Here is a 14,892-nt window from a genome sequence, read left to right on the forward strand (position 1 = left end):
TGTATTTGAGCCTTCTGGAAGCAACATATTTGTAAAGGTCTTGAAGATCTGGGTACCAAGGGAAGTTCAAACATTCTGGAATCCATGGCTTTGTGTGCTATTAAAGTGAGGGCATGCTAGAGCTAGGCTCCCTAGCAAGATTGGTGGTGACCGCTGCGGCTGCCTCCGCTGCGGTTGGTCAATTCTGAGAAATTTTCTTAGCCATATCATGCTGAAGACAGTCTAGGATAATCCCACCTTCTAGATTCTTGTTTCCTTTGCAGTGAGCTAGTCCTTTACCATCAAATTTCCTTCATTCTGTTTTAAAGCTGAAAGAAATCAAGAATTTCTGGGAAGTAATTTTAATTAGATTTGCTCTTGTTCTAATATTTATTAATAATGCCACATTTCTCATTTGTTAAAACAAGAAATGTATGACTCCAGGGAGATAGTAATATGAACATGGTGTATACACACAGTGTTTTGCCTAATGCATATGCAAATTTATAAAATGGGCTCAGCAACTTCTGTCTAACTTAGCTGTGTTTATTTCTCACTTCCTATTTGCTTGTAATTTACCTCTGCTTGAGATAAATGTACAGGTTTCAGTTTGTAGGTCCAACAGGAAGAAGTGTTTTTGTTGTTATTGTTGTTGTTGTTGTTCTGAGTTTGCACACATGGGTGCTCACACACAACCCCCTAAACATACTGCTAGCTGCCTCTGCACATGGCACAGTTGGAAAAAAATTTTGCAAACAGTATGTTATAATATTGTGTGAAGATGTTTTGCTCTAATAGTTTATGAAGATTTTGCTTATAGTACTCATTATCAGTCTCCATAATTACCCAGAGGGGTGCTTATAACGATTGCTAATTTGTATATGTGAAACTGATACTTTAATTGAAATCCCCAGGTTTTTCGTATTACTCTCTCAGTAATGTTGAGAATCAATCTGGATGTGGCAAATGGGATGATCGGTAGGACTTTGATTGTTGCGAACATTTACTAGAGGATGACTTCTTATATGAGCAATATGGCAAATTCGTTCAATTATGTTTTTTATAAAATATTCAGAAATGAGAGTAAGAGTTCTTACAGTTGTCCTCAGTAAGGCAAGCGTCATATCATTAAGACCCAGCAGGAGGGACAGGAAATGGCTTAGTCCAATTACTTTACTTTCATAGTCTAAATGGCCAGTCTCAAGTTTGAAGCACAAAGACCAACAGAAAGCACATCTCCCAGACTATTTTAAAAGCTTATGACAGCCTTTAAAATTCTCTCTGATTTATTACTTCTGATTGGCTGTGCAAGCAAACACTAGTGTGTAACTGGGAAATATCTAACTCTCCATAGTCACTGTTATTTATGTAACTCAGTAGATATTTTAAAAATGGATTTGAAATAATATAAAACATCCGTTATCCATTTTTGGTTGGAAATTCCATTTTCTTATCCATGAACAACTAACTCTGCCTCCAAACCACTCAGAGGAGTAGGCCCTCCCTTCAGGTTGCTTTTGTTGTCTCTTTCAACTGTAATCAATCTGCTTTTCCATCTAAAGCAAAAATAGAGAGCTGGCTTTCCCCCAGAAAGAGTTTGACTATACACATAGCTCCGCCAGGAGTTAGGACTCGTGGCTGGTGAATCAGGAAGATGGGAATAAGGATGCTTCCTGGATATAAGGGGTGCATCACAGAGTGGGGGTCCTGCTTTTGTTGATTGTTTTGTTATCACATGGAGATACTGATGAGTGTATGAAGCACATCAACTCCTGGCAGGTAGTGATGGCTGCCCTGCTGAGCTGTAGCCTTCAAGATGGTCCCACTGAGGAGCAGGGGACGTGGTTGACCAGCAGCAGGAGGATATGTCAGAGCCAAAATGGAACAAGCAGAGCTCTGGCTCTAAACCTACCAGGTGATTTGGAATGAGACTCTTCGTGATGTAGGGAGGTCTGCAGAGCCTTTGGAGGGTTGCTTAAGGCAGGCTTTCCGTCTGTTCAGTGAAGTTTAGCACACTTCAAGACTGAAACAGATTATAAAGTAGTGCGTGTCATGGAACAAGTGTTTTTTAAGAAATGTGGGGAGCGCTGTGCCTTCATGTGCACACACCTTCGTGTGCATTTCCTCCCGTGAGCTCCCACTTACAAAAGGCTGCTTTCTAAGCGGTTTCTGGGAGGAAAAGAAGCTCAGCTAAGCAAGCATGTTAGGGTTTCAACCTTTTTCTTTTTTAAAAGCACATGGGATTACTGTTCCCAGGACATTGGGAATTCTTTCAATCAATCAGTTGTATGTATTGTATGGCAAATTTAAAAAGTTGATGTATATGAGCGCATTGTAAAGAAGCTAAATTGAGCTACTTAGCACATGTATCGTACCACATATCTTTTTGTTGTTATCGAGAATAACATCTACTCCCTTGGTGACTTTCAAATATACAATATATTGCTGTAACTATAGTTGCCGTGGAAACTGTCATTCTCTCAAACTTACAATTGCTTACTGGTTTGGTATCCATTGACCACATCCGTCCAGTTCCCTAACCTTCAGCCACTGGTAACTTAGCATCATTTTTTTTTTCTGTTTTGTGCATTTCAATTCTGTACTTTATATGTAAATGCAAAAACAAGTACAGCATTTGGCTTTAGCTTATTCAACTTAATGTGATGTCCCTAAAGCTCACCCATGTGGTAGCTCATGACAGGGTTCCTTATTTTTGAAGAATGCAGATTATTCCATTATACATACATAATAAGTTTTGTCCAGTCACTTGAATATTGTGTGCAAGTAGAGGACGTGTGTGGGTGGGGGCATGTGTGTGGTCCTCAGTGACTGTGGTACAGAGGAAGCAGAGTTGAGGGTCTCCCTAACTGTTTGATAGGCAAAGGGATGCAGGAAAAACAGGAGTAAAGAGAGCGTTGCCGGTGAGCGTACTTTGGAACTGACAAAGAAACTGACCTCAATCTGACAGTGTGTACTTTAGGAATAAGGGTCAATATGCTTAGTTAGAAGGAGGGGTGCTTATAAGTCTGGGGTTGTAGTTCAGATCTGATGATGTAAGCATCTGGGCTGTCTGAGCTGCACGAAGAGACATGGGGTTTCAAGAAGATTAGTTGGTGTGGGTTTGAATAGGAAACTGAAAATCAGGAAGAATTGCAGCCACATGGCCTACCCTGGCTTTCAGTCACCACGCGTGACTAGATAGATTAGAGAGGGCAGCCTAACCTGGGCTAAGAGAGAAAAGAAAATCACTCTTGATGATTATAATTGATGCCATGTATAAATGAAAACACCACGCGTTTAAAGAGGAATTTATGCGTTCTGACTCATCTTTGCAGGAAGCAGCTAATCTTCCTCATCATGCTGACTGCGTTCTCCAGAGGGATACTGTTAACTATTCTCATAATGAAGACTTAACTCAAATGTCAGTGTTTAAAAAAACATGCACTGAAGGGAGAGGAGTCTCTATTATCCTTTTGTGGTTTCTAAGCTTATGTGCAGTTAAGTGTTCCTTAATGTACAGTGTGAAGAGTCTGGACAAGTGTACACACGTGCATCTCAAGATAGGAAGCACTTACATCTCCCAGAAAGTTGTTGTTGTTATTGTTAATTATTGTTATTATTTATTTATAATAATAAATTATTCCAAACGTTGCCCTTCCCAGTCACCCCCTCGAAGAGTTCCTGCCTCCCTTCCCTTTGGCTCTGAGAGGGCATGCTCTCTGTATCCCCCAACCCTGGTGCATCAAATACCTGCTGGATTAGGCACATCTTCTCCCACTGAGGCCAGACATGGCAGCTACCCAAAAGTTATTTTTTCTCTGTCCTGTAGTCCCTTGACTTCTTTCAGAAATCATTGTTTTGGGTACATACTGGAAGCTTGTTCCATTATAGATTGAAGCAGTGCTCCTTGTATGAATTTGACACCATTTAAAAATCTGTTCTCTTGATTAACATTGTTTCCAGGGTTTGGAAACCCTAGAACATGAGTGAATCTGATACGAATGGTTTTCTTTCCTTCTTTTAGATGGGCCTTTTGTTCATGTGAGTTTTCATTGCACTTGCGGGAAAAAGTAAGATGGACTTTTTGGGTTATAGATGTGTATTTAACTTTATAAGGAATCATGCTCGAAACTGCTCATAACTTTTTGTATTTTTATAACATCTTATATTCATACCTAAGTCCACTGGTCCCATTTTCTTGCCAGTGATGCTAGTATTAGCCTGCTGTTAGTTTGTACTGTCTTCATGTCTTGTGAGTGGGACCATATGCTATTGTCACCTTGAGACATCCATTCAGATTAAATCTAGTGTTTTGCAGGAATTGTCTGTATATTCTGGGTTGACTTCAGGTATCCATATTATGAGTATTTTCTCCCAGACTGTAGGTTTCCATTGTATTTTTTTCAACAGTGTTTTTGGATGAGGGGTTGTTTTGCATCTTGGATGTGCCCAATTTATCAAGACTTTCTTTTATGTTGATTACTATGAGTTTTATATGATAAACTTTTGTCTTCTCAAAACTGCTAAATTCCCTCTTGTATTTGTTATTCTGTCTTTTTTTTAAAGTTATGACTTTCACTTTGGTTATGAGATCTGTGATATTCGACCCCTTAGCCTTATATGACTTGGACCCATCAACTGTCCATACTGGGAATCTTCTCGGGGTGGATGGTTAAAAAAGCACTTATTTTCTGAAGGATTTATCTTTCTTCAGTTTCTACCCATTTTTGGTCATGATTGCTCCCAAAAGGCATTTCTCTTACGTCATCCTGGGCTTGATTTAGTATCTATTCTCTAGATCGTTTTGATCGTTGCTTTACAGATGTTCTTAATACGCAAACTTGATAAGAAGAATGCGGAGTATGTTCTTTTAACTTTTATTCCACTTTGATATCTGACTCAGAGGTCCACCTTTTATACAGCAACTGTCACTCAGTTGAATCGCATTGTTGTTTTTGGGAGAACCAATTCTAAGTCAGGATTTCAAACCTGCTGCTTAAAACTTCATTTCTATTTTTAGATTCTACCTAAAAAGGACCCCAAAGATTGTTTTATACTATATTTAAAAGTATACTATTCTTTTTACTTTTAAAGTTCTTTTACAGTTTATTTAAAATAATTTTCATTTATTTATTACTTGAATTCAATTTCACTTTATTATCACGAGACCAGCAACATTATTAAAGTCACAGCCTAAAACTGTTGTTTTTTTTTAACTACAGTTAATATACCCAAATATACTTTTTGAACTAATTTTACATCCAAAACAAACCTATTTTTTTTCTGTGTAAAATAGAGCGGCAATATAAAGTACATGTATTTGCTAGGTTCTATGTCCCATGTAGAAGTGATAGATTTTGATACTTTTTGATATTTGATAGATTTGGAATGATTTTTATTTCCAAAGAGAACTCTTTAATGCTTTTTTAGATTAGATTTTTCAAGATCAAGTAATATAATGAACAAAGAATTTGTCCCATCAAATCTTATTTGTATTCATATCATTTTTTGGAGGAGCATACTCAGTTTGCCTCTGTTAGAACATCAGTATTCCTAAGTTGGTGAGAAGAGACTTCAGCTTATCTAATAAATGAGGCCATGTTTGGTCAGCATTACTCCTGACCACTAACCACGCTCTTCCTCCATTAGACACTTGACTGCAAAGAGGCGCCATACATTGGATTCAGTGGGAATTTTGCATCTGCCCCTCTTATAAAATTTCCTTTTTTGATCACTTGAAAGACAAAGGTTCCCAATCAACCCCCTCCCACTTCTCTGTCCTGGTATTCCCCTACATTGCTGCATCAAGCCTTCCCAGGACCAGGGCCCTCTCCTTCCTTCTTCTTGGGAATGATTTGATATGTGAGTTGTGTCTTGGGTATTCAGAGCTTCTGGGCTGATATCCACTTATCAGTGATTGCATTCCATGTGTGTTCTTTTGTGATTGGGTTGCCTCACTTAGGATGATATTTTCCAGTTTCAACCATTTGTCTAAGAATTTCATTAAATTCATTGTTTTTAATTGCTGAGTAGTATTCCACTGTGTAAATAAGAGGGCTTATGGGACTTATGGGAAGGGGGGAACTGGGAAAAGGAAAATCATTTGGAATGTAAACAAAGAATATAGAAAATAAAATATCATTAAACAAAAGATAAAAATAAAATTATTTTCTTGATAGAAGGAAAAAAAAAAAAAGAAAGACCAAGGTTGTTCAGTAAAGCTAAGTAATTCCCTCTTTCTTCTTTAGAATCAAGTTTCTTACTGGGAAACGCCCAAATTGTGGACTGGCCTGTAGTTTATAGTAATGACGGTTTTTGTAAACTCTCTGGATATCATCGAGCTGACGTCATGCAGAAAAGCAGCACTTGCAGGTAAGTAGGTCAAACTATTTTGAAATCTTTTCCAAATGTGAACATAATTCTGAGAGTGGTGAGAGTTTTGTGTTTACTTATACTCATGACAGGATGAAAATTACAGAAAAGAAGTAAAAAAGATTTAATTGTGAATAGCAAATATGAATTTTAGGAGCTGTTTCTGATAATTTTTGCAAAGGAGGACTTTTGCTCATATGTGAATTAATTCACTCATTAAACATTTTTGGTCACCAACAATGAGCCAGCGGGTTGCGCACAGATCCTGAGTGATCGGATGAGCTGTCAGTATTAGGGAGCTACTGATGACACTGACACCTCTGCAGCAATTAAAATCGTCTCTAACAAAATGGAAAACCTGACCCAGCCAAGTGGAACACAGCTTACAAGGATGTAAAGGCACAAAAATGAAGCTGATCAATTCCCCAGAGCCAATCCCATGCCTTTATAGTGGTGATATAGTCAACCCAGCTGTGTCTATTGTGTTATCTAAAGCAGAATTTGATATTTTATTAGTTATGACAACTTTAAAAATAGGCCATATCTACAAGTTTATGAAGAATTATGATAAAAAGGGATCCGAAGACAAGCAAGCAAGCAAACAAACAAAGAAACCTGTGTGTAAGGAACTACTTTAGAATCTAAAACTTTTCCATCATATTTCGGTAAGGACAGATGGGACCCCACCCCCATCCCCTGCCACCACTTTAGATTTTCTTTAAGTTTCTCACTTAACTAAGTGTTGGAGTCAAATTATTTTGGAACTGTAAAGGATCTGGACTTTTCTTTCTGGTTCAAATTCTGAGAAAACATAGAGGGTGCTGTGTTAAGCTACTTGCCCAGAGAAGTTTCTGGTCTCTACCCACTTATACTGAGATGCAGTGTGTGTGTGTGATCACACATGTACGAGCTATATATGTGAATGATTTACATCTTCATGAAGTCTAAATCTGACACTACACACAGAAAAACTTAAATAACCTTTGCAAAACAGATTCTAACACTCTTAAGTAGACTGAACTGTTGTAGCTAGTCAAAATGGGTATGCAGGGCCAGTAGTTGGCAAGTTAAGCCAGAAGCTTAGATGATTTTAACATTTATCAAGGCTTGAGAAACAATCTGTTCACACTTCCTCACCCCCTCCTCCACCAGGCACCCTCATTTTTCTCTATTGAGGTTATCTCTACATTTTGTCTGCACTCCAAAGAATGAAGTAGAAGAATGAATGGGGATAATGAAAACTGTGGCATAGGATGGACCACACCTTTGGCAGAACTGATAACTTTTCAACATGGGTAGACATTTGATCTTTGAGTATTTAGTATTTTAATACAAAAAGCAAAAAATAAAAGCAAAATCCCCCACAAGGGTGTGTTCAGTGCTGTGAGAGGTGGCATATTTGTATTATGTGACATTGTTTCCATGTGTTTTCAGGAGAATATAAGTTAGGAAAAGGGAAAATTTTCTGGTCAACCTTATCATGGTGGGCCAGGCACTATAATGAGCCCAACAGAACATAGATACTTCCCCATCTCTTCTTGGATGGTTGAGATCTTGCTTTTGCGCCAGATGCTATTTTTCATCTAATAAGATCTATGATCCCCTAAGCAAGATATGTTTGTCCTTTATCTGATTCCAGATAGCTCCTGTGTGCATCTTTGTTTGCAACATTGCATTGGTTTTAAATGAATTTGCTATATTTGTGTGTGCATGCATTATGTATGTACATGTATGTGTGTGTAAAGTGTGTATAGGTTTGTGTGTGTGCCAGTGCCTGCATGTGTGTGATATGTATACATACATGTAGATGTAAGTGGCTGTGCTCATGCATGTGGAGGCCAGGGGAGAGCATCCTGTGTCTTCCTCTATTGCTCTTTACCTCTCCCTCCCTCCCTCCCTCCCTCCCTCCCTCCCTCCCTCCCTCCCTCCCTCCCTCCCTCGTTAATGCTTAGTGAATAAATTCACCCATTAATATTCCCTCCCTCTCTTTCTCTCTTGACTTCTGTCTCTGTCTCTCTCTGTCTCTCTGTCTCTCTCTCTGTCTCTGTCTCTCTCTCTCTGTCTCTCTGTCTCTGTCTCTGTCTCTCTCTCTCTCTGACCTAGAAGCTTACTGTTTCAGTTAGCCTACCTGGCCAATGAGCTCCTGGACTCTGCTTATCTCTGTCCTTCGACAATGGGGCACCCATACCTAGCACTTACATGGGAGTTGGGGATTTGAACTGAGGTCCTTAGTTTTCTTACTCACTAAATCAAATCGCCAACTCTCACTGGGGGGTGGGGCGGTTATTCCTATTGCTTAAATTGTTTTTGAGAAGATTGGCTATTGCTGTCTGAATCTCTGTTTTCCCCATGGACTCCTTCCCCACCTGCAGTTTTTTATAGAGAGTTTCCCTATGTAGCCCTGGCTGCACTGGAACTTACTCTGTAGATCAAAATGTCCTTGAACTCAAGGATTTACTTGCCTCTGCCTCTTCAGTGCTAAAATTAAAGGTGTGCACTACCATGGCCAGTGCTCTCTGGATATCTCTTAAAATTTGCCTTCCTTCTTGTATCCCATATGCTTGTTGTATCCCATGATGCTTTATTTGGTAAATGTAGGTTTTTTTCCTATAGGCAAAGGATTAAAAATGTTTGTGCATTGTATTTATACATTTTTTGTTGTTCTAAAAATTTACTTTTTCCTTCATATTATGAGTATCAGGAAAAGTACCTTGAAAATAGGGATTCTATCATTTACTTTAAAAAAATTTAATTTGTTTTGTTTCATCCATCCATCCAACTATCCATCCATCCATCCATCCATCCATCCATCCATCCATCCATCATTCATTCATTCATTCTGTTTGCCTGCCTCTGCCTATCTGTTCATCTGTCCATCTATCATCTATCTATCTATCTATCTATCTATCTATCTATCTATCTATCTATCTATCTATCTATCTATCTACCTGTCTGTGTATCCTTCTATCTGCTTATTTTGGGTGTATATGCCATGTGTCATGGCATGATTATGGATGATGATGTACAACATGTCCACGTTGGATTCCTCCTTCCACCATGTAAGCTCCAGGAATTGAACTCTGATAGTCAGGCTTAGCAGCACTTGACCTTCCTCGCTGAGTTGTCTCACCAGCCCACACTCACTTTTGAATGCACTATTTACAGAATACAAGAGTGCTTATTTATCTGTCTTTGTTAAAGGCTATTGTTTTCCTTTGCAGTAAACTCTAACATAGGTCTCCCATGCTCCCACAAAGCAGGCTTTTATTTATGGCATGTCACCCAAGTGTTAAAGCGTTCCAAGAAATTTGGGATGATTCGGACTTTTCCATTGTGAGACAAAGTGACGATGTCTTCCCTCAAGTCTCCCACAACTCTGAGAGACACACTTTCAGAAATGGCTGCATTTTGAATAAACAGCCTTTTTGCACTTGTACACTAAATATGAACAGTGTTTTGCTTATCTAAAAACTGAAGCCTTTTAGGGCCCATACAGAGTGGCTGATGAATGTCCAGGCGATACCCCAGCCCTGACAGCTTTCATTGGGAGCTTTCACTGTGTAAATACTATTCCACTTTAAATGTTCTCTTTCCTTTTTAAATAACAGACAAACAAACACTTGACCCATTTTGTGTTGACTGCACTGTTATTTACAAGGGTGAAGACTGAGAAATAATCAGAATACTGAGTTGTAGGAAATTTGTTTAAAACTATTATCACAACGCCCTAACTTCCTAAACCACATATGTGGAGACGCAACAGTGAAGAAAGCAAATAACAAATTTCAGGACAGGAAAGAACCCCACAACTAACCAACCCATACACGTATTAAACTGTGCTGTGAGTCTAATTTTTCAAAACATGCAGATTTCGCTCCCTATTTCTTGAGTAATTTATAAATTTTTTTGGACATGAGATGCAAGGAGACAGAGGAAGGGGAGAAGAAAATTACACCCTGATTTAGGAACATAAGGTGGGTTTTCAAGGTCACTACATTATCAACAGTGATTCCAGAATCATGGAATTGAATGTGGTGATCAGTCACTTCGCACAGCAAAGGGCTTTGAAAAGAAATCAAACAATTTTACTGATTTTTGGATTCTTTTTGCTAATCTTTAAAGCTAGCATACAAAGGAATGGGATTAATTATGGCAATTTTACAAATACTGTACTTTCACTGTACTTTTTATCTATCTATCTATCTATCTATATCTATATGTCTGTCTGTCTATCTTCATCCATTCATTATTTTACTTATTCACTTCATATGCCCCTCACTGCCCTCCTCCCACTCACATCCTTGCACAATCCTTCTCCTATCCCCTTTCCTCTTCTCCTATGAACATATGGGCCTCCCTGGATATCTCCCCAACCCTGGCACATCAAGTCTCTGGAAGGCTAGGCACATCCCCTTCCACTGAGGCCAGACAAGGCAGCCCAGCTAGAAGAACATATCCCATGAACAGCCAACAGCTTTTCACAAAGCCCCCTCTCCAGTTATTTGGGACCCGCATGAAGACCAAGATGCACATTTGCTACATACGTGTGGTGAGGCCTAGGTCCAGCCCATGCATGTTCTTTGGTTGTTGGTTCAATCTCTGAGAGCCCCAAGAGTCCAGGTTAGTTGACTCTGTTGGTCTTCCTGTGGAGTCCCTCTCCCCTTTGGAACCCGTGATCCTTCCCCCTATTCTTCCATAAGAGTCCCCAAGCTCCATTCACTGTTTCCCTGTGGATGTCTGCATCTGTCTGAGTCAGCTGCTGGGAGGAGAACAAACATGCTAGACTCCTTGGTGATTGCCTATAGGATGGTTCTCAAGTTGGGCCGATTATCTTTATCTTCCTCTCCCATTGTCCTCCCTCACCTCCCCAGCTCCTCCTCACTGATCCTCTTCCTCAGACAGTCCTCCCTCATGCTTTCAGGTCACATGTATTCTGTTACTCTTCTTTCCATCTCCTCTCTGTTCAATGCAAGAAAAGGATTAATAATAAAAGAGTATCACTAGATCTGGAAAGGAAGATGAAATAATTTCCTTCCAAAGATGCAATTTGTCATGTCTTGAGACCATCAGCAAAAACAGTACAATATGTAGGATCTAAACATGTTTTTACTGATTTTAATGACTCTTTTTATTCAAATGTATGAAAATAATAAATCAGTGACTCACAGATTTGTGAGTCTCAGCTACAACGCTATGTAGCAGAGAAAAGCAGTAGTATATGATATATGTGGCATGTATTATTTGACTATTTGAATTGAAGTGAGTAGGATTAGGGTGATGATGAGAAAAATAGTGGCCCATCATAATTTTAAAACATTCAAATGTAAATTGCTCTATAGAAAAACTCCTTTAAAAATGTCAAATTGTGTTTTTCCAATATCAAGAGACCGAGATTGGTTTCTTTTGCCTTTTTAAGTTTTTCCATCTTTTGCCCAACTTCTCCTGCACTGGACTGAATAAAATTAAACAGTTCTCAGCTTGTCACAGAACCACCATTTCTGCATCTTTAGTTTTTCAAAGGTTTTCTTTCATCTCCCCCTCGTGTTCATCTTTCTCCACTTACCTTGAATGCGCATGTTTTCCTCCGAGTGCCCTCCCCACTCATTTGGTTCTTGAGCTGGAGTTGCTTTCTGTATGTCCATTCCTAAGACCTCCAGCATCACACTATGAAGCACCATTGATGATTCTGAGTGTCTTCCTCCACCATTCTGAGTTAGAGACCTCTTTAAGCTTCTATGTCACGTTCCACTTCATCGGGATTGACTGCCGTTGAGTGACTGTCACAGCCTTACTTTCAGTTGTCCATTCTACCCATGACATTCAACTTCCCATACTTTACGTGTCAAAATAATTGGAGACCAGCAACCATATATACTTCACCACTTTGAGAGAGAAATAATTTGTCTCTGAGCCATAAAGTATATGGAGGGAGGCAGTATAATATGAAAATTCTGTAAAGGACCCCTCACATTACTTTCCAGAGAGCCCTTCTAGCTTCACAGTCCCCAGACTTAGCTGAGACTTCTTTTTTCTGCTTCCTTTCTGTGCCCTAACACACAGTACTCTATTTTTACTTTCCTCACAGGAAAATAAAAAGAAAATTCTATGACATCAGGATTCTAAGTAATTTCCAATTTATTTTGTTTTATAATTTAGTAATCGAATTTCTAAGAGTTGGATTGTTTGCTATAGGTTGGTAGACACAAAAAGTATTGGTTGTTCGAAGGATGATAGGTTTCAGGAGAAGAAGTTCTGGCATTCAAAACCTGTTGTCAGGGCTTAGGTGGAGACCACTACAGCCTTGCTTTCCCATTAACCTGAAACTTTGGAGAAATCTGTTCTGCTTTTGTTTCTGGGATAGTGGGATGGGATAGCAATTGCATAGTTTAGTCAGGGGGTTTTGAAGAGCAGACAGATGCTTTCAAAACTACTGCCATCCATTGGAAAGCCATTCCCTGTCCTTACCCAAGTCATCAAATTGGACAGCAAAGCAGAAATGTTAAGAAGTACACTATGAGCTTCCACCAGCTGTTTTATCCACACAAGAGTGCAGCAGACATAATACATGGAAGTCAGTGGCTTCCATTTGGCGGATATCTCTGCTTCCCACAGGGCCACTGAGGAAAACTGTAGGAGGGAAGAGGCACCTAAGCTCCATCAAACTCCTAAATTTAGGGTACCTGGTACTATTCTGATTTCCCTTAATTACCTGCCATGGATCTAACATTTACAACCCTGCCTAAATAAATGGGTTGTAAAAACCTTTTTGTTAGGATCTACTGTATAAAGCAATGCCTTCGAATTCTTTTTAAACCACTTCTTTCAGATTCCAGAGATGATGGCTTTGTTTGACTTTTCAGATCCCCCCTTAGCTCTTTCTTAGTGCCTTTCTTTTCTTCTTCTTTGACTACACATCTCAGTTTATGTTCCAGACCGACTCTGCAGTTGCAACCATTCCCAAGCTGAACCCTGTGCTTAGCCACAGCATAACTCACTCTGTATTGGTTCTTTGGTGAATCATTTGCTGGAATGTGAATTGGTCTGCACATGTCACCCTTTGAGTAGCGACTATACTTTTGTGATGCATCCATCTAGGGACCACTGCTGGTCAACAGAAAAGCAAGATGGATTGATGAAGCTCATGATTAAGTTATTTGTTTATTTTTGGAGTTACAAGGTTCTTTTCTGTGTCGGAAGTCTATCAACCTTACAGCTATCTTGGTTGTTAAATATAACAAGGACTGTTTATGAGACTTTCAGAAGAGAAGACAGAGTGCAAGAATAAAGAACTTCTGCTAGGAGCCAGAGCCACATTTCTCAAAGATGTGCTTAGGCCGATGTAAATGGAAGATAAGAAGATGCCTAGGCAAGCCTGGTCAAGCCTGGGCTAGTTTTGAAGAAAAATTATCCCCTCCCTTCAAACTTCAAACCTTATCTCCAAGTTCAGATCTTATACAGGAGCCTAGCAAGCTGGGCTAGGAGGTTCACTTCCATTTCATGGGTTCACAGGAGAGGAGGTCACAGAAAACTGTGTGTCTCCCTGTAAGCTACAGTGACTCCATCTTTCAGGAAACATGAATCCTTGGATGTGGGAAAGCAAGGAAGGAGAGCTGACCTGTGTGTGTTCCAGCCATCACATGACTTATCAAAGTTCATGATCCCATTGCATTATCCTTTTAATCTTCACCCCTGAACTATTATCACTATTATCATTTTGATCAGAGAGGAGAGGTCTGATGACTCTCTTGACAAGTATGGTTTTGCAGTTGGCTGTCTAAGTGCACGGATCTGTTGGTATATCATGGGCTCTCAGTACTAGAGGAGAGATGGGTCACTGCTGTGAAACCAAATCCATTTTCCTTCCAATGAAATACAACAGAGGTCAGTTGTAATTCCTAAAGCTCAGCTTAGCATTCTGTGTGAGCAGCAGTTATATAGTATAATTGCCACTTCTAATGTGCGAGTCCCTTTAAATTCTGTTAACTATTGGCTGACTGCATTGCCTTTTGGTCGCTCAAGTCAGGGCTTGAAAAGTTGCAACAAAAGTCAGCACTTGCAAGTAAAATAAGCAGGCATGCCCTGTCCACAGAGCAATGTAGTGTTGTCCATCTGACAGTATGATTTGGGCAACCTTGAGCTGAAAGTTTTATATATATATATATATATTTACACACACACATATATACATATACAATTTATTTATTTATCATTTATATATTTATTATATTATTTATTAATTGCAATTAAAGTAGAAGGATGTCTCCTTATAGTTGTATTTGCATTTCTGATAGCTAGTGGCATTGAACTCTTATTTTATCTTCACATAGCTGTAGAACCATTTGTTCTTGTTTGAAAAACAAATTCAGGTAATTTGTTCATTTCCAATTGGATTCGATTTTTGGTTGAGCATTTTAAATTCTGTATGTATTCTGAATATAATTCCTTGTCAGATGAAAGTGGTTCAGATTCTGTAGCTCATCACTGTTGGCTTACAGGAATGTATACGTTCCTCTCGTGGCCTCTGCTTTATAGAGCCTCACC

General features: G+C 39.2%; 1 protein-coding gene across 1 annotated transcript in view; it reads left to right on the plus strand.

Moving 5' to 3' along the window:
* The window catches only part of Kcnh5 (potassium voltage-gated channel subfamily H member 5), a 300,264-nt gene that overhangs the window by 16,182 nt on the left and 269,190 nt on the right, over positions 1-14,892 (plus strand). The window contains exon 2 of the mRNA XM_052186786.1: positions 6,228-6,351. Coding sequence (XP_052042746.1) covers positions 6,228-6,351 — 124 coding nt within the window. The remainder of the gene's footprint in view (positions 1-6,227; positions 6,352-14,892) is intronic.

Source organism: Apodemus sylvaticus, chromosome 6, assembly GCF_947179515.1.
Source record: "Apodemus sylvaticus chromosome 6, mApoSyl1.1, whole genome shotgun sequence".
Classification (NCBI taxonomy): Eukaryota; Metazoa; Chordata; class Mammalia; order Rodentia; family Muridae; genus Apodemus; species Apodemus sylvaticus.